The sequence below is a fragment of the Cololabis saira genome, chromosome 4 (assembly GCF_033807715.1).
Source record: "Cololabis saira isolate AMF1-May2022 chromosome 4, fColSai1.1, whole genome shotgun sequence".
NCBI classification, from domain to species: domain Eukaryota; kingdom Metazoa; phylum Chordata; class Actinopteri; order Beloniformes; family Belonidae; genus Cololabis; species Cololabis saira.
Window position 1 is genome coordinate 29,267,712 of NC_084590.1, and position 19,367 is coordinate 29,287,078.

Consider the following 19,367-nt stretch of genomic DNA (forward strand, 5'->3'; position numbering starts at 1 on the left):
TGACACAGAATGGTGTGATTTTATTCACTATTTGTCATTAGTGTTGATTCACTGGCCGCTTAGGTCAAGTTCTGTATAGCTGTGAATGTAAAACTAATTTTTGTAGGTTTATGGTGAAATATAGTCATTTCCTCTAAATAGCAGTGAATATCAGGATGAATCATATTCATCATTTTACATAATGAGAAAAAAAACATTGTATCTTTGTTAAGATTGATTGTTCAGTTGCTTTATATTTTTCTGACTTTTTGCATGAATGCAATGAATTCTAACCATATTACCTAGAAGACAGATGTGTGAAGGAGCTGGCTGGTTTTGAGTAATTTTCTTGTGATTTCAAGTTCCCACTTTCTAAAGCCTCTCAGTCATTCTTACCGTAGTTCTGATAACAGCTTTGCAAATTACATCCTGAGCCACCATTTCCTGGGCATAAAATTTGAGCTTCGCACTCAATTCAAAATGTTTATTGGGTGCTGCCAACCTTTCAGAGTCGTCCTTTTTTTTTTTGCATAAATATTTTCTGTGTAACAAGATGTGGTAAAAAGAAGGTTAATATTATTTAAATGTCTTTGCACTGTTATGTCTGTATTTGTGTTGTGCAGCCGTTAAGGTTTTCGTTAGCTTCTTGATATTTCAATGTCCAAGCTGTTTTAAACTTGCATCACTCATGACGACTTTCAGAATAAATGCTTGCACTAGAGGGGCTAAGTGTATCTTCTCATATACAGGCTGATAAGTACAATTCATAGAAATAAACAAAATTAGTGTTGAAAACAGTACAATCACATTGACTTGACAAGACGATAACATTTGCAAAAGTGTAGAAAAACAGTGAACTTACAGTGAGGTGGAGGAGAATCACTGGAGTGTTAACAAAACCAACCAGGTTATGCAGCTCATCAATGACCCAGCGTAATTTCATGAAGGCACAGCCCAGGGACAAAGTTTAATCAGCTTCAGACAGGCAGGAGACACACAAATCTCCCTTAACCTTTACATGGCTGTGGGTAGGAGGCAGGTAGGATTTGGTGTCCACCAAGTTGATCAGACCTGTCAGAGTTAATGATGTTTTTTTTCACCATGGGACTTGACCAAACCACAGGGAACAACTGAGATATCAATGTAAATAAATTATAATCACGTAGTTGGATGAAGGTCGTCTAGAGCTACAGATCTGTGTGCATGTTAATGAATCATTTTCTCTCAAACCCTAATTAAGTGTATAGTCTTTACAATAGTAAAAGTATTTTTATATTTCAAAACAGATATAACCGTAATATTTTTACAATAGTAGATTCTCAATTACACCAGTGAATTTTAAAGGAAAATGTCATCGCAAGAGCAAGTGGGTCATGTAGCAGCACAGTGACCTGGAGTTCACTACCAGAGAACGGTTAAAGAAGAATTAAATTCATGCTTTTGTAATAGCCAAGAAAAGCCCTGACATTAGAAGAAATATGGTACAAGGTTCTGAAGTGAGTGGTTCATGAAAGAAAACCTACCTCTATCCGAAAGTTTATGAAAAATATTGGCTTAAGTTCCGCAAGGCTGTTGTAGCTTTGTCCCACTGGTGACATGGCAGGACCGCAGACAGACGAGTCCCATGTCCATAGCTTTCTTCCACAGCCATGCATGTGTCATGAGTGAAGAACGTGAATTTAAACTCTTTTTCTCTTTTATATATATTTTTTCACCCAGTGCTACTACCTAAGTCAGTCCTGGGCATTGTTCACCTCTGGCGACCCCGAGAGGGCCCTACACTGAGCTCAATTCTCAATTCAAGTTGAGGAGTGAGCAGGCTGCTTCTTTTCACCAGACAGGGTGGAGCTTCTCTGGCCGGATATAGCGTGTGGAAGGATCACGTTATTCCAGCCAGATCCCCCCCACCCCATCTGGCACCCCGTCTGGCCAGAGGGGGCATGTATAGCCCAGGACTGTGTGCATGTTTTTGTGAGGGTAGCTCACATTAGCTACCCAAGGGAACACGGGGAGAACATGCAAACTCCACACAGAAAGGCCCTTTCGCCAACCCCACCCAGGGTGTGGGCGCTGAAGTCATGGGAGAAGTAAACACGCCTTCAGCGCCCACGGCGAGAATTGAATCCCGGACCTTCTAGCTGTGAGTCAGCTGCACTTGCCAAAAACTGAAAAACTTCTCAACATCGTTGAGAAAGATGTTGTTCTGCAGACAGCACATGATGCTCCACATGAATGCTGACATCAGAGAAGTGTAAATGACCTTTGTCAAATACGGTGGGTTGATACAATCCCATGCCATGGCATTTGGTCTTGTTGCTGATAATCCGGATGTTCCTTTTCATCTGGAGCACACAATACCGATTTCCTCTTGACAACACCTGGAAAATTGATTAACCTAACTACAGTATATGTTTCCACTGTTTCATGATGTTTTGAGTTTTTTTTTAGGTTTTTAAGCACAGTAACATTTCAAGAGAGGTGTTTGAATTTATTGTAGTACTCAAGAAAGATTTCTTATAGTAAGCACTTGTCCATGTGGTTATATCAGCTGTTGATGAATAGCAGTTATTGATGCAGTGGCATCTGAGGAAGCGAGGAGCACTTCTGTCCATCTTAGACTTGCATCCTTCCCCTATACACATTGGCATTCCTTCAGATTCCTTGAATTGTTTAATAATGTCATAAAATAAAGGAGAAATATGCAAATCAATTATGCATTATCTTTAAACAAAAGTGGAAATCTTCTGCCCATCTCTGCTCCTCAAGAGTCAGCCTTTCCTGGATGCTGCATTTTGTGCCAAATCACCTGTTGACACCTGTCAGTTGTTTGAATTAAATTATTTTTTCCCCTTTCAATTCCTTTCTAGCAATAAATATTTCCTGTACACTCTTTTTTTTGGTTCTTGTTTTTTTTTAAGTTTCAGGTCTTATATACAGTATCGTCCTCAGATGGTTGTTTTTCAGTGTTTTTTCCTGTTTCTTGCCTTACCAGGATGGACATGATACAACACAATAATGCAATGAGTTCAAGACAGTTATTGATCTCTTTGTTGCCAAGAAGCTGGCTTTTCTACACAAACATAGTGACTTTGTTTTGTTGATTGCTGCTGTAAACAATTTGCTCATGTTTTTTCCTCCAGGTTGTGGGAGAGTGGCGTTTCAGCAAGATCCACTGTGACATTTTTGTCACTCTCGATGTGATGATGTGTACAGCCAGCATCCTTAATCTTTGTGCCATCAGTATTGACCGGTGAGTTTGCCTCAGCACAGATGCTTCCATCTGGTCTGTTGCACTTTCTGCATGGAAATAAATGGCAACTGGTTGCCTCTTATAAGCAGAGAATTGCTGTGTTTTCAGTTGAGAACACCAAAGCCCACCTGTCTTTTTACAGGCTAAATCACATTTTCAGAAATAGATTTCGCATCGTGTGTAATCTGGAATTCTGGAAACACATGTCCTAATTAGTGGCCACCAGATGTTGGACGGTAACATGAACTCTACAAAACAACTCCACAAAACAAACTTCAGCAGCTTTGAAACAAAAAAAGTGTGAATTATCTAATGATAAAGACATACACCAGAAAAAAGACCAGTCCTAACATTATGCTGGAATGTGATGTCTGTGTTAGCTTTAACATTTTAGTTATGCATGTAAAAAATCAGTACATTAAAACATTGTCTTCACAAGCCAATAAGAAAAGGAAAAGACACACACAAAAAACATAAAATGATTGCACATTCAGTCATTGAGGAGTCAAAGTAAAACAAACCATTCTAAGAGCTATAAAGTATTTATAACCTTAAGGTTGACAGAATGATATAAAATATATCCTTAAAAACATTCAAGTGCCAAAGCCTTTTCCTTTTGAAAAGAAGTGAATATGTTGTGTACATACCACAGAGAAAAAGATAATTTAATAAAATCTACAAAACACGTTAGATGATTCCAAACTTTCAAATCGCCAGTGTTAGGAACATCTGTTGTTCACCACTATAATGTGACCTGGGGCCACTGATGTTTCATTTAATAACCTGGTTGTGCAGTAAACTAATATGTGAGTACTAGCAGTAGCTCAACTGTCTTGCAAAAAAAGGCTGTGTCTTATAAATTCAGTGCCACTGGCGACTGATAAAAGATAATTCCCAACATATAATTGTAGACTCTTGTCAAGCTGATATTAATTTGTATTCATAGCTTTTGGTACCTTGGTTGAATATAAACTATTAATACGTGTCAAAGGTTTGGCCTGAAGATCTTGACAAGTCTCAGGGAATAGAAACTCACTGCAAAGAATCTTAATCTCCATATATAAGCTTCATCATATAAGCTTCATAAGAAATGAGACTCTCTAGCGCCACCCTTCACCACGACGGCCGTCGGGGGTACTGCAGCCAACAGCGACGCCGGCACGGGAGAACGGGGAGAACGCACATGCAGCGTCATGTGACGTCACATCCGCAGCCCAGCGCGGGAAATTCGGAGTCCGAATTGCAGCACATTTTGCAGCACACAGCCTGTTCAAGGCAACGGAGAGATACACTAGAGGGCTCATTCTTTTTGGTTTGGAACGCTTCATCTGATATTATTACTAGAAAACTTAAAACGTATACGAATTTTTTTCATAAATCCTGCCTCAATCCTGCCCCATGCTCCTTTAACTTCATATATTCAAACATAATTTATTACTGAGTCCTCTGTTGGCTAACTGAACATTTTCAACAGAAAAAGACAAATCCAATTCTACCACTCTTTACTTTTCCTCATAATTGAGATTTCCAAGTGTTACTAGAATGAAAAAATAAAAGAAAGATATTGTAGCTATAGTTCAATTTTTGATCATTTTCTAGGATGCTACAACCTTTTGCACTGTGGATCAACATTATTACAGAGGCACGACTTTGGTATGGTACATAAAGTCAATAAACAGTCAGTTTGATTTGCTAAAAGCTGAGGGGGTAAATAACATACACTGTCTGTAATACTGTCTAGGTGGTCCAGTCTAGACTTTAATTGCTATTACACTTTCAGCAGTAATTATTTATTTTACAACATTGCAAACAACTACTCCATACGAGGGTCTTATATGCTCCAAAGTAAGTATAGAGTTACAGTAAATGACATGCTTGGCAACACCACATTTAATCGAAAACTGCAACACAACTTTGGATAAATACCTTCAAACAATCAATATGATCTCTGTTGTTTGTTAAATCTTGTCTTGTTTTCACTCACACTCACTCAAACCAAATGTGACTCTCAGAGTCACTTGTTGGGAAGCTTTGACTATACAAGCACTGTAATTTGGTATAATCTGCTTGTTTAATACAGCATTATGCCATTATTGTCCAATTCATTGGATTAATATTGTCTGGTATTTTAATTCACGCCACAATCCATAAATCTAACCAATACGTTGAGATGATATGTTTCTCCTGTAAGTAATTATATTTTGGCAGCCTAATGACTGCTTTGTCTTGCTGGACTAGTATGAGTGCCAGGGGGGTTTTCAGGCATCTGAAAAACATACAGTTGGAAGTTGAATTTGTTTCATCACTACAGGTGACACTTTACACATGGACTGTAATTGAATTTATTTTATCTTTGTTTTTAAGATCCATCAAATCAATATGTAATTAACATGTGCAAGTTTAAAAATCAGATGTTGCTTGTTTCCTAATTGTCAAATATTGGCATATTTATTAGAACAGCATAGATTCATGACTGTGATCAGACCACAGCTGCAAGAAGCAGTTGGAGAGAATCAATAACAAAAGATGGTAATAATACCATCTTTTGATCACCAGTGATGTGAAAGAACTGTTAAAAACAAAGAGTGTGAGAGGGGAGTGTGGATTGGGGTTGAAATAGTTTGAAGTCAAGTTAATAGACTGCACACCAAGCAGGAGCTGGATCAAGCTCGAGCAGAATAACGTGTGGGTCATGTTGAAATACAGTGGGGAGAACAAGTATTTGATACACTGCCGATTTTGCAGGTTTTCCCACTTGAAAAGCATGTAGAAGTCTGTAATTTTTATCATAGGTACTCTTCAACTGTGAGTGACAGAATCTAAAAAAAAATCCAGAAAATCACATTGTATGATTTCTAAGTAATTAATTTGCATTTTATTGCATGACATAAGTATTTGATACATCAGAAAAACAGAACATAATATTTGGTACAGAAACCTTTGTTTGCAATTACAGAGATCAGACGTTTCCTGTAGTTCTTGACCAGGTTTGCACACACTGCAGCAGGGATTTTGGCCCACTCCTCCATACAGATCTTCTCCAGATCCTTCAGGTTTCGGGGCTGTCGCTGGGCAATACGGACTTTCAGCTCCCTCCAAAGATTTTCTATTGGGTTCAGGTCTGGAGACTGGCTAGGCCACTCCAGGACCTTGAAATGCTTCTTACGGAGCCACTCCTTAGTTGCCCTGGCTGTGTGTTTCGGGTCGTTGTCATGCTGGAAGACCCAGCCACGACCCATCTTCAATGCTCTTACTGAGGGAAGGAGGTTGTTGGCCAAGATCTCGCGATACATGGCCCCATCGATCCTCCCCTCAATACGGTGCAGTCGTCCTGTCCCCTTTGCAGAAAAGCATCCCCAAAGAATGATGTTTCCACCTCCATGCTTCACGGTTGGGATGGTGTTCTTGGGGTTGTACTCATCCTTCTTCTTCCTCCAAACACGGCGAATGGAGTTTAGACCAAAAAGCTCTATTTTAGTCTCATCAGACCACATGACCTTCTCCCATTCCTCCTCTGGATCATCCAGATGGTCATTGGCAAACTTCAGACGGGCCTTGACATGCACTGGCTTGAGCAGGGGGACCTTGCGTGCGCTGCAGGATTTTAATCCATGATGGCGTAGTGTGTTATTAATGGTTTTCTTTGAGACTGTGGTCCCAGCTCTCTTCAGGTCATTGACCAGGTCCTGCCGTGTAGTTCTGGGCTGATCCCTCACCTTCCTCATGATCATTGATGCCCCACCAGGTGAGATTTTGCATGGAGCCCCAGACTGAGGGAGATTGACCGTCATCTTGAACTTCTTCCATTTTCTAATAATTGCGCCAACAGTTGTTGCCTTCTCACCAAGCTGCTTGCCTATTGTCCTGTAGCCCATCCCAGCCTTGTGCAGGTCTACAATTTTATCCCTGATGTCCTTACACAGCTCTCTGGTCTTGGCCATTGTGGAGAGGTTGGAGTTTGTTTGATTGAGTGTGTGGACAGGTGTCTTTTATACAGGTAACGAGTTCAAACAGATGCAGTTAATACAGGTAATGAGTGGAGAACAGGAGGGCTTCTTAAAGAAGAACTAACAGGTCTGTGAGAGCCGGAAGTCTTACTGGTTGACTGGTGATCAAATACTTATGTCATGCAATAAAATGCAAATTAATTACTTAAAATTCATACAATGTGATTTTCTGGATTTTTTTTTAGATTCTGTCACTCAAAGTTGAAGAGTACCTATGATAAAAATTACAGACTTCTACATGCTTTGCAAGTGGGAAAACCTGCAAAATCGGCAGTGTATCAAATACTTGTTCTCCCCACTGTAGATCATGGCCTCAAGAAGAGGCATGAGAATGATGAAAGTCTGCACAGAGCCAATGAACCAAACGTGTTTTTCATTAGGAGGAAGCATTGCATCCGCCTCACCTCCCCCTTCCCACACACAGACCTCCCACCCTCCCCGCCTGGACCTACAGCTTCCCTGTCACAACTCAACAGTTTAATCTTCCACCTCAGTCATGAATTGTAATCCTGTACATTTTTCTCCAGCAGTCAGATAAAGGAGCAGCTGGAGATACTGATTTGTAACAAGGCCGTAGGTCCAGATACTGTCAGTCCCAGAGGCCTGCTCGCTGCAGCTGTGGGATTTCTAAAACACATCTTGAACCTTAACTTAACACAGGAGAAGGTTCTAATGCTGTGGGAGACACCAACAATAGACTTAAATGGAGCAATTAGGCTTGTTTAAGTACCTAGAAAAATCAAATTCATCTGTCCTTGATGCATAACGACCAGTTGACAGAACAATTGCCGAAGTCAAGAAGAGATTGTTAATGCCCCACCTAAATAAGTTAACAAACACCTTCCAGGACCCTATGGTTTACCCTATGTTTACCTATGGGGCCTTTGGAGCTGGAGTTAATCATCTACCTATTTCAGTCTGTCATCTGGAAAAAGCATTATGTTTTAGGTACCATGTTCTTTGATTTCTTCAATGCATTTATGATTATTTAGTCTGCACTGATGTGTGGGAAATACTAGAGCAATGCCAAGACAACTGCCCGGATAAAAGACTACCTGAAGACACTACTGTTTATGTGACTGAATGGTTGTATGTTTAACTGGGTGGTGAGAAGCACAGGAGCACCACAGGGTACTGCAATCTCTTCACTCTTCCCACATCAGACTTCCAGTACGAGTCAGAGTCCTGTCATCTGCAGAGATACTCAGATGACTTTGTTGAATGTGATGGCATGTGAGAGGTTCATAGGATGCTGAGTCGAGAGAACTGGAGGACCATTTTGTGGTCATGATGTGGGCTAATTGGAGCTTGGGAGGACCCAGAAAAAAGCCAAAGACTGTTTTCTTCCTAGGAAGGAGTGGAGGTGGTAAACTATAAATATCTTTGTTCTCACTTAAACAATAGACTCAAATGGAAATGCAGCAATTAGGCTGTCTACAATAAAAGGCATGACAGAAGGTATTTTTCTTGAGGAGGCTCTTTCAGTGTTTGCCGCGAGATGATGCACATCTATTATTAGTCTGTGGTAGAGAGTGCAATTTCATCAGCAACCATCTGTTAAAGCAGGAGTATCAGAGCCAGTGAGTGAAAAAAGCAAAGACAAAACATAAAACAAACGTATAAAGACCGGTGCCCCTTGCTGGGGACCGGGCTTTAGCCCCTACAGCTCATTTATCCAAAGAAGAGTGTTGCTTAAGACAAATGTAATGGACAAAAGTGGACATTCTCCTCGCAACAGAGTAGTGGGTAGACAACAACAAAACAGCAGAAATAATTCAGGCGTATTCAGGTTTGCTGCAATACAGACTACCGCTGGAGGCTATTCCTTGCAACACATACAGTATAAACTTCTAAAGAGCCAATTGTGACTTTAGATTTAGATTACTGATTTACCAACACATTGCTGTCACAATATGATTCCTCTTCATGATTAATAAAATATATTTATTTTGATTTGTACTTCATGATTCTAAATTGACTGGGAGTATATGCGATTGTTTACTTCTGTTCCTGTGATGGACTGGCGAGCTGTCCAGGGCGTAGCCCTGCCTTTTGCCCAAGGAGAGCTGAGATAGCCTCCAGCTGACCCCCAAGACCCTAAAATAGGAATAAGTGGTTATAGAGAATTGAATTGAATTGAATTGAATTGAATTGAATTGATTTAATTGGAATTGAATTGGACAGCACGGTGGCTTCACAGCAAGAAAGTTCCTGGTTCTACTCCCTGGCCCAGCTGGAGTCTTTCTGTGTGGAGTTTGCATGTTCTCCCCGTGCCTGTGTGGGTTTCCTCCGGGTACTCCGGCTTCCTCCCACAGTCCAAAGACATGCAAACTATGTTAATGGATTATTCTAAATTTTCCGTAGGTGCGAGTGTGTACGGTTGTCTGTTTGTATATGTGGCCCTGCATCAGACTGGCGACCTGTCCAGGGTGAAACCCTGCCTTTCGCTAGTAATTAGCTGGAATAGGCTCCGCAAGAACCCTGTGACCCTGCAAAGGATGGATGGATGGATGGATGGATGGATGGATGGATGGATGGATGGATGGATGGATGGATGGATGGATGGATGGATGGATGGATGGATGGATGGATGGATGGATGGATGGATGGATGGATGGATGGATGGATTGAATTGAAGAAAAAAACATTGGGAAGTTGTTTAGTCATGAGGAGTACAAAGAGCTGAAGCTTTCATCATTACATGTATTAAAACTCATCACTTGATTCTAACTTCTAAAATATGCAACATCATTCCAAAAACATCACATCTTCCATATTTTCCGTGAATATAACTCTCACATTTAATCTACACACATTTCTGCTTGGTTGCATTTTCCATTTCAATCCATATAATGCCCACCATGGCCACGTATTGACGCAATTAGAGCTCTTATTGATATTTTTATTGATATGATTTGAGATAGAACGTATGTGAGTCTTGCATTTGGAGCAAATCCTGTTAATATGAATAATCTTACAGACTACTCTGTGCATATTTTAATGTTTCAAGCATGCAGGAGAGAGATGGCATCCACATTTATATTTAGATAGTATTCATCTGATTTGTTGCAGCTTGCTGCGTACTTGTGATTTCTATTCACAAGAGGGTCGAGTGTGAATGAATCTTGAATTGCTTTCCTTGGATTGAATACATTTCACTGTCCACCCATATGAGACTGATTTGTAAAACTTCAGATAACATTCACAGATAAATCTGCCTCCTTTTATCTGATCCACAGCTCTCTGAGGCTTCATCATTTATACTTCAAAGTACTGTGTCATGCTGTGCCAACCAACTTTGATATATGTAATAGGCTACATGGACTATCAGTCACGAGACTGATGAAGGATGAAAGGTGTTTTGTTGCTGAGAAAATGTTTAAACTTTATTTTAACTCCATTTTGACGAGAACCACTTCCTTGATGTTTTACTTTGAAAAACAGGCCACAGACTGAAAACTCTAGATGGGATGTTGTGCACGTCACCCAGCTGGTTCAGATGCTCTAGTCAGTTAACATATAAGCCAAAATACAAATCATCAGGTTGTGCCTATTCGATGCACATGCAACACTGGCATTTTAACCTGGTTGTGCATACAACAAAACTTCGCTTTTGCAGAAGGTATTACAAACATGCAAGAGACAAATACAGTTCATAGAAATTCCAAAAAATGTGTTATTAATCGTACATCATGTTGAATTATGTTAAATGAATGGAATAAAAATGTAACACAATACATAATGTATATACATAATATGGTTGAAATAATTGGACTTCACCTCGGTTAAAATCATCCTGTCATTCTATAGCGTGCTACAGGCTAGCAAATCTTATCATGTCATTCATCAGCATTTACTACGGTCAAGAATCTTAAAAGATGCAGTACTTCAAGTTAATAAAAAAATAAATAAACAGTTAAAAAAGGAAAGGCTAGTGTGGACTGACATCTGGTATATAAAGTGCAAAATAGCCGATAATGTCGGGCCAATCTGTGTGCAATGTGTGTGCAGTTAAGTAAAGAGCAATTTGCTGTTATTTTCAGAAGGTGTGATGGTAGGCAGGTAGGTATGAATGGTATTTACACATAATGGAGCTGCTTTCACTGCATTTCATCTCCCAACATTTCAAACACATTTTCCCGATACTAACTGTCCACAAATTTTCCGAATATGTGCTTTTAGTGCAGTCTAAGAAACTGTACTGCCTTCTCTCATTCTGCTGCAAGATTTTAGAAAAATGCCTGACATATTTCAGCAACCTCAACCCACCTTATTTCTTGTTCCTGTTACTTGTTTCAGATGAGCGCAAGAAGAGCCTAATATGCAACAAGAACTGTTGCACAATCAATGACAACATAAAAAAAAAACACCATCACTATATCCTGATTTCCTTTTCGTCTTTTTTAAAGACTGAATCCTTTCAAAATAGCCTAAAGCTCAACCTATGACTTTATGTTGGATATTTTTCAAGGAGAAGAACACAGAAATTACTGAATGCAATACAGGACAAATCTGTGCATTCCCTGGTATACAGCCAAACTACTAATGAGGTCAAGCAATGTAGCAAGGTTAAATGATAAGGTCTTTCAAGCAAGAGACCTGGGGAAATAATACGCCCTCGATTTACGAAATCTCATTTTGGTGTAAGTCTGCAGCATATAACTGCTTCCAAAGGGCCAGTCCAACACCTAATAGGACCTGACCACAAAGGACACAGAATATTTCTGGTTTAACACATTCGTAGGCTTCATGCTTTGTACTGTGATGTAGTTTAAACTACTTAGAGACTGAAAGAGAGGTTAGAGATACATTTGATATTACTATTATGAATCAAAATCAAAGATGAGTCAAATCAAGACATGAAAGAAGAAAAGAATAATTAAAAAAAGTTTACCTAATAGCTCTGATATCTTCAGACAGGTGTCTTAGATTACGCATGTTTTCTATCTTCTTGATCCCATCCAGATACACAGCAGTCGCGATGCCAATGCTGTACAACACGCGCTACAGTTCCAAGAGAAGAGTCACAGTCATGATCTCTGTGGTGTGGGTCCTGTCTTTTGCCATATCCTGCCCCCTGTTGTTTGGCCTTAATAACACAGGTAAGAAAGAGTTAAATACACAGTCTACAGCTCTGTTTCCTACCAACAATCTACGACAGTAGTCCCTGAAGCAAGTCATTTTTTATAATATTAGTATACCACTCTTTTTGTTGGATTAGTCCATACATGATGCCTTTTTATCTTTACAGTAGTTGAGAAAAACTAAACTCATTCATGTCTACAGTCTTGGGGTATTTTTTACATAAGAGAAAAAGACAAATAACTTGATAATGAAACATGTCACATCACACATGTTACATCACATCCAGATGGCAGAGGCGTGGATGGCAAACACAGACACTTCCGTCAAACTAAGCTGGACTCCTGCTCAAACCCCTGACTTTTCAAATGCCATTTTTGGATCCACTTGTTGTTTTTTCACTGTTTATACATTGCAAACTTCTTGGTTTAAGTCAGTTATTAAAAACCGCACAGGGGACTTTCAATCAATCAATCAATCAATCAAATTTTATTTGTATAGCACCTTTCATCCAGGTACATGAAATACAAAGTGCTTTGACATTTTGACTGAAAAATAAGCATAATAAAAACAAAAATAAAAACTGGGAGACCAATGCACACTGACATACAATATACGGTAGTTAATTAAAATGAAACAATGATAAAAGTTTAAGGATTAAGGCTAAAAAATAATCAGTCCACAACAATAAAATATAATAATAAAAACATTACAAGAAATAGATAAATAAATAAAACAAATACCTCTAAAAAATGTTAAACAGAATAAAACTATAAGATTTGATGCTACATAAAAGCCAGACCAAAGAGATGAGTTTTTAGTCTACGTTTAAAAATGTCCACATTTCCAGCTCCTCTCAGATCCTCCGGCAGGCTGTTCCACAGTTTTGGAGCATAGTGGCTAAAAGCAGCATCCCCAAATGTTTTAGTTCTACTCTGTGGAACAGCTAAAAAGGAAGAGCCAGAGGATCTGAGGGGCCTTCCTGGTTCATAGAATAAAAACATCTCTGAAATATACTCTGGTGCAAGCCCATGTAGCGCTTTATAAACTAATAAAAGAACTTTAAAATCGACACGAAAACTAACACGTAGCCAGTGTAAAGATTTTAAAATGGGCCTAATGTGTGCTCTCCTTCTGGTCTGAGTCAGAAGTCGTGCTGCAGCGTTTTGAACCAGTTGCAGCTGATTTATGGTATTCTTGGGTAGACCAGTAAGAAGAGCATTAATCTATCCTGCTAGTTATGAAGGCATTAGTGCATTAGTCTCTCCGTGTTGCTCAGAGAGAGAAACGGCCTCAACTTAGAAATATTTTTTAAATGATAAAATGCTGTTTTTGTGACACAGCGTACATGTGATTTGAAATTAAAATCAGAGTCAAGTATGACTCTTAGATTTCTTGCCTCTTTGCTCGGGTTTACTCCATATATATTTAGTTTAGAGGCCGGTTTATCTCTCTGGGACGATTAGTACTTCAGTCTTGTCCTGGTTTAGCTGTAAAAAATTCTGTGACATCCAGGCCTTAATATCTAAAATACAGTTAAAAAGTGAGTCAATCGGCCTAGTGTCATCAGGAGACACTATGGCTTTGGTGTTAAAACATAAACTGTAATACTATATTTCATCAAAATGTAATTTTCACTAATTACTAGATGCCAAAACGAGATTTTATGTGTTGGAGACACAAGCTACGTTGCCAACCTTATATGTGGCCAAAAAAAACAAAAGAACAAAAATGGGAGACTGGTTGTTGTGATTGGGATGATAACTGCCAAGAAACTACTGCTTCAAACTGGATCAAACTGACTGTGTTTGGGCTTCAGCTTGTTAGTGCCACAAACAGGAATGTAAGTTGAGGATCAATGTTAAAGCAGCTCTGATGCAGAGGTTTCTAGAAAATGCCTGAGTGTCATAACGGCTCCTGTAGCTCACATATAAGGAGACATGCCCTGTTCATTTTTATTCTATTTTATTTCTTGTTCTATTTGAGATTTTCAACGTCTTGCTGCTCAGTTGTCCTGCAATTGCCCCTCGGGGATGAATAAAGTTTTCTGAATCTGAATCTGAATCTGAATCCTGTCACTCAATGTAACATTGATTTATCTCGTCTTTAGACTTGTCAAACAAGCAATAGCTGAAAATGTACCCTGTGTATGATACAGGAAGCATGGAATGATCAATCACTGCAGCCACATCCTGCAAGTCTGGAGTTTTGTCAAATTAGTCCAACAAATTTGCTCTAACAGACATAACCACATATTTTTGGTGCATGTGTATAGACTAGATGTACATTATGTAGCATTATGGAAGACTAGACCAGAGTTACCGCATTTGCATTTGAGTTAAATGATTTGTTCAGAGATTCAGCATGTAGATTTAGCCTTTTAATTAATCTTATGCTCTTTATTTTGAAATAGTCAATAGTTTTGATCATTTTAAATACTGATTTAAATCCCACGGGTGAAAACTGCACCAACAAAAGCCATTGTGTCCTGATTTCCTATGTATTTAGCAGACAAACAAATATCCAAATAGTGCAATAATCAGGTCAAGCCCCAATGCAGAGGGTAAAAATTAGAATGATATTGGCCCGGTTTCCCAGATCAGTTAAGTAGCTCTTAACAGCGAAAGACTTCTTTCAAACCTTCTTAAAGAGCCTGTGAAAGAAGTCTTTCGCTGTTAAGAGCTACTTAACTGATCTGGGAAACCGGGCCATTATCTCCACATTCGGCACCAAATATAATCCATAATGCAATTTTCTGGATAAGCAATAAGATAAGCATACGCTTGCTTATGGGATTTCACAGGATAAGAGGTATGAAAAAGGAAAATCGCATGAATGCCCTCCAAGGTTGGGGAATAAAAAAATATGTTTACAATTCTGGTTGCGTTCCAAGTGATGGACTGCAAAGACCAGGGCTTGGTTCAAGCCAGACAAGAGTTCCTCACGTGGCTGGGACGGAACATGCAGTCAGAAGTTTTTATTCATTCTTTGCTTATCTTTGCAGCTACTCGTGATGAGTCCCTCTGTGTGATCGCCAATCCAGCCTTTGTGGTATACTCCTCCATTGTGTCCTTCTACGTGCCCTTCATCATTACCCTGCTGGTTTATGTGCAGATTTATGTGGTCCTGAGGAAGCGACGGAAGCGCGTAAACACAAAACCAAAGCAGCATGTCCGTCAGGCTGCTGACACTGACTTGGTCACTTCACTGAAGGTGAGCATTTGTTGCAATACAGGTGTTGTTTAACAGCCAGCCCTTTTATGGATTCAATTCAATACTAGAATCAATCTATCCCTTTGTTGTACTGGAAGCTGTGTGTGTACGTGGGTTTTTTTGTTTTTTTTTGTAGTATTTCATCATTTTGGAGTAAAGTTTTGTCAGCATACTTGTAAGTCTTAACATCCAAACCTTGAAGTGAATTAATCTGAAAGCATGGTATTTTAACAGCCATTATATTACACTGCAAAAGAACATAACAGAAAAAATGGAAACAAAAAGGAGAGAATTGATTTTCTTTAAAACACACAGTATATATAATTCAAGACCATAGAGTGAAAGTGCAGCTCTCACTGACACCTTTAGACTATTAGACAGTGTTTTTGTGCATACGTTGATGAACTGCTTAATCTTAAAGTACATTAACTAGTACATATTTCTCTCAAACGTTGTCATGCTGCATAAATTATGAAGCCCAAATGACCTTTTACTTCAAGGGATATTGATTTTCCAGTCATTGAGAAACTCAAGTGGCAATGGATGTGTGTGTGTGTGTGTGTGGGGGGGCCTCATGATCAAGCGCCATAGATGAGTCATGTTAATGTATCATCTATCACAGTGGTTTCACTCCCAGTATTTTGACAGATTGTTAGCAGAATCTTTATGGAGAATTCCAATATAACCAAAAAGGTTGTAATTTATTAAGATTATTTCACCAACGCAATTGTATATTTTTTTTTAAAGATTTTTTTGGGCTCTAGTGGCCCTCTATTCAAAGTATACAGACAGGAAGGGGGTGGAGAGAGAGAATGGGGATGACATGCAGCAAAGGGTCACAGGCCGGGATTCGAACCTGCGACCGCTGCAGGAGGACCGCTGCAGGAGGACTGTAGCTTCAGTATATGAGCCACTTTGCTTAACCCACTGCTCCACCGAGCAGCCCGTGATTGTACTTTCTGTGAAAGACCTATACAGTTATACTTATACAGTCATTTTGGTGAAATAATACACATAATAATATAACAATAACAATAATACAGCTAAACAGATCAGGGTTTTGTATGAAGCCGCAGTTCATATTGTTAGGAAACAGCCTTCTGTTCCTGAGATTTACAGTATGTCATCTCATCTGACCTCATGAGCAGTGGGACCTGTGCTTCTGTGCTTAGACATTATATTTGTCAGGTACTTTGACATTGTACCCTCTCGTTGCCTGACACAGCTGTTTCCATTTCAGGATAAGTGTACTCATCCAGAGGATGTGAAGTTGTGCACCATGATTGTAAAATCTAATGGGAATTTTCCTGTCAACAAGAAGAAAGTGGTCTGTTTGCTCTTTTTTCTAAAAAAAAAATGTGTTTGTTTTTCTCAAAAAGATCTCATTATTTTCTGTGTGAAACTATATCTTGAAATGTTTCCTTTTGCTTCTGTTTGAATATTTAGAAGGAAAATAAATTAAAGGATCAGAATTTGTAGGATGTTTATCACTTGTTATTTTAAATCACACCCTTTAATCCAAACAAGAAATGATGAACTGAACCTCTGTTTTGCTGCTCATCTTGACCTCGCTCAGATTTTCATCAAAGAAGTGGCCAATGAAGGGGAAGATCTGGAGCTGGATGAGCTGAACAACAGTGGCAGCAGCCAGAAGCAAAGGCAACAGATGCAGAGTGCTCTTGGAGACACTCCGGCCACCAGCCACCAGCAGCTGATGCCTAACAAGGCCAACGCCAGCCCCACTTCCACACCTCCTACACCCCCTGAGGAGGGCCAGAAAGCTGAAAGGAATGGAGATCCCAAGGAGAGCCTGGCTAATCCAGCACCCGCCGTAGCTAGAGCCTTTCAGACACAGGCCTTACCTAATGGCAAGACTCAGACTTCAGTGAAATCCCTGAGCAAGAGAAAGATCTCTCAGCAGAAGGAGAAGAAAGCGACTCAGATGTTAGCCATTGTCCTTGGTATGTTGGATCTTATTACTTGCATTATTTCAGAAACCAACTAAAATTCCTCTTCTATTGTAGCTTTTCACCTGTGCAAATTTCTGTTTACATTTTCTGACCTCTTACATGTTTTTCCCTTCAAACTTATCTCTCTGTTTATTAGAACTGCAGAAAACTTGGCAAAAAAGAAAGTTCTGATTCTGATTTTGATGCTGTTCAGTGAATATGCAAAGTTGAAATGAGAGCCTATCAGCTTGCACAAACACATACAGTGATCAAAATATCCCACCAGGAGCAAACCTCGTTCAATCCAATCAAAACCAAGCAATTATTTCTGTTTCAATTAACCACAAAGGATTCATGTCATGAACAATTCTTTCTTTATTTTGCATGCTCCAATCAGGTAATTGGTTGCCTGTGCGTGTGCTTTTTATCTCCAGCTCAAATATTTCGGAAGGACTCGGCATAGAGATTAAAAAGCAAAGCAGACAGTGATGCAACAAACAGAAATCACTCTCATTGTTGAGCCAGCTCCTTCATTTGCATCCCATATTGGGGGTTTGATACACAGTATATTTATTTTTCCCTTTTCCTCACTTCTTCTTTCTCTAATATACAATTTTTTTCTCTTATATTTTCAGGTGTGTTCATCATATGTTGGCTGCCATTTTTCATCACACATATCTTGAACACCCATTGCACCAAATGCAAGGTTCCTGCCGAGATGTATAACGCCTTCACTTGGCTGGGCTACGTGAATAGTGCTATAAATCCCATCATATACACCACTTTTAACATCGAGTTCAGGAAAGCTTTCATTAAGATCTTGCACTGCTAAGCGGACAGCTCCCTCGCTGATCAGACTGAGGGAGAAGTGAGGAATAAAGGGTTGGGCCGTCTTCGGCAAATACCTCATCCTGTTAAGGAAAAATGCACCACATGGGGAAACTGCAATCTGCTTCTCGGAGCTACGGAGTAAAGTGACTGAAAAACTGACATTGTCTTCTTTAAAAGGCATGTTGGCTCTGTATGTGATTTGTTGTGGATTACTATTATCCAAATCATTGAATGTAAAACAAGAAAAGTCTGTACCAGTGGAGAGGGAAAAAAAACAGTAATAACATTGTTCTCTAAAATCATTGTGCTTGTTACATAAAGTACCATCTGTGAATACCACACACGGAAGCTGCAAACTGCTATTTATTGTGTGTGTGTTTTATGTTTTGATGATTCAGAAAATGTTAAAGATACAGTGTTCGATGCAGTGTTAAAACTGAAGCGTCAGCTCTTATTCTTGAAATCTATCTATCAATGATCGGAATGTCTGTCAAAGAAAGGATTTAATTGTTGTACAATGTGGCAATGCCAATATCTGCATTTTTCAGTTTTATAAATGATTAAATCTACATCAATATTATTCTAATTGCTATTATCATTATTTGTTGTACTGTACATAGGTTTTCTTGACATATTAACTGTGATTATATGCTTGCAATGGAAATGTGATGCATGCTGCTCTTGTTTGAGTTTTTATGAAATGTATGTAAAAAATAAAATATTTATATATATATATATATATATATATATATATATATATATATATATATATATATATATATATATATATATATATATATATATATATATATCAAAAGATCTCCAATAAATGAAGTTACAATACAGTGTTAAGTGCCATATTAATATTTCAGTGGGTGTACATGGGCGCATGTAAACATTTTCATCGTATGCTTACTTAATGAGGAGCCCTTTATACTTGATATGATCAAGAAAGCCTTAAAGCTCAAAAACGCTGCCATGGGAAAAGAAAGACAAATATTAGAAATGATCTGCATTTGTGCTTCAAAATTCAATTGACAAATAGACCAATCATAT

General features: G+C 38.9%; 1 protein-coding gene across 2 annotated transcripts in view; it reads left to right on the forward strand.

Moving 5' to 3' along the window:
• Positions 1-18,974, forward strand: part of drd2a (dopamine receptor D2a) — an 83,922-nt gene extending 64,948 nt beyond the window's left edge. For both annotated transcript variants that reach the window (XM_061720320.1, XM_061720321.1), the window contains exons 3-8: positions 3,120-3,229; positions 12,202-12,338; positions 15,323-15,531; positions 16,772-16,858; positions 17,108-17,492; positions 18,116-18,974. In XM_061720320.1, coding sequence (XP_061576304.1) covers positions 3,120-3,229; positions 12,202-12,338; positions 15,323-15,531; positions 16,772-16,858; positions 17,108-17,492; positions 18,116-18,312 — 1,125 coding nt within the window. In that variant the 3' untranslated portion in view covers positions 18,313-18,974. The remainder of the gene's footprint in view (positions 1-3,119; positions 3,230-12,201; positions 12,339-15,322; positions 15,532-16,771; positions 16,859-17,107; positions 17,493-18,115) is intronic.
• Positions 18,975-19,367: the final 393 nt, after the last annotated feature.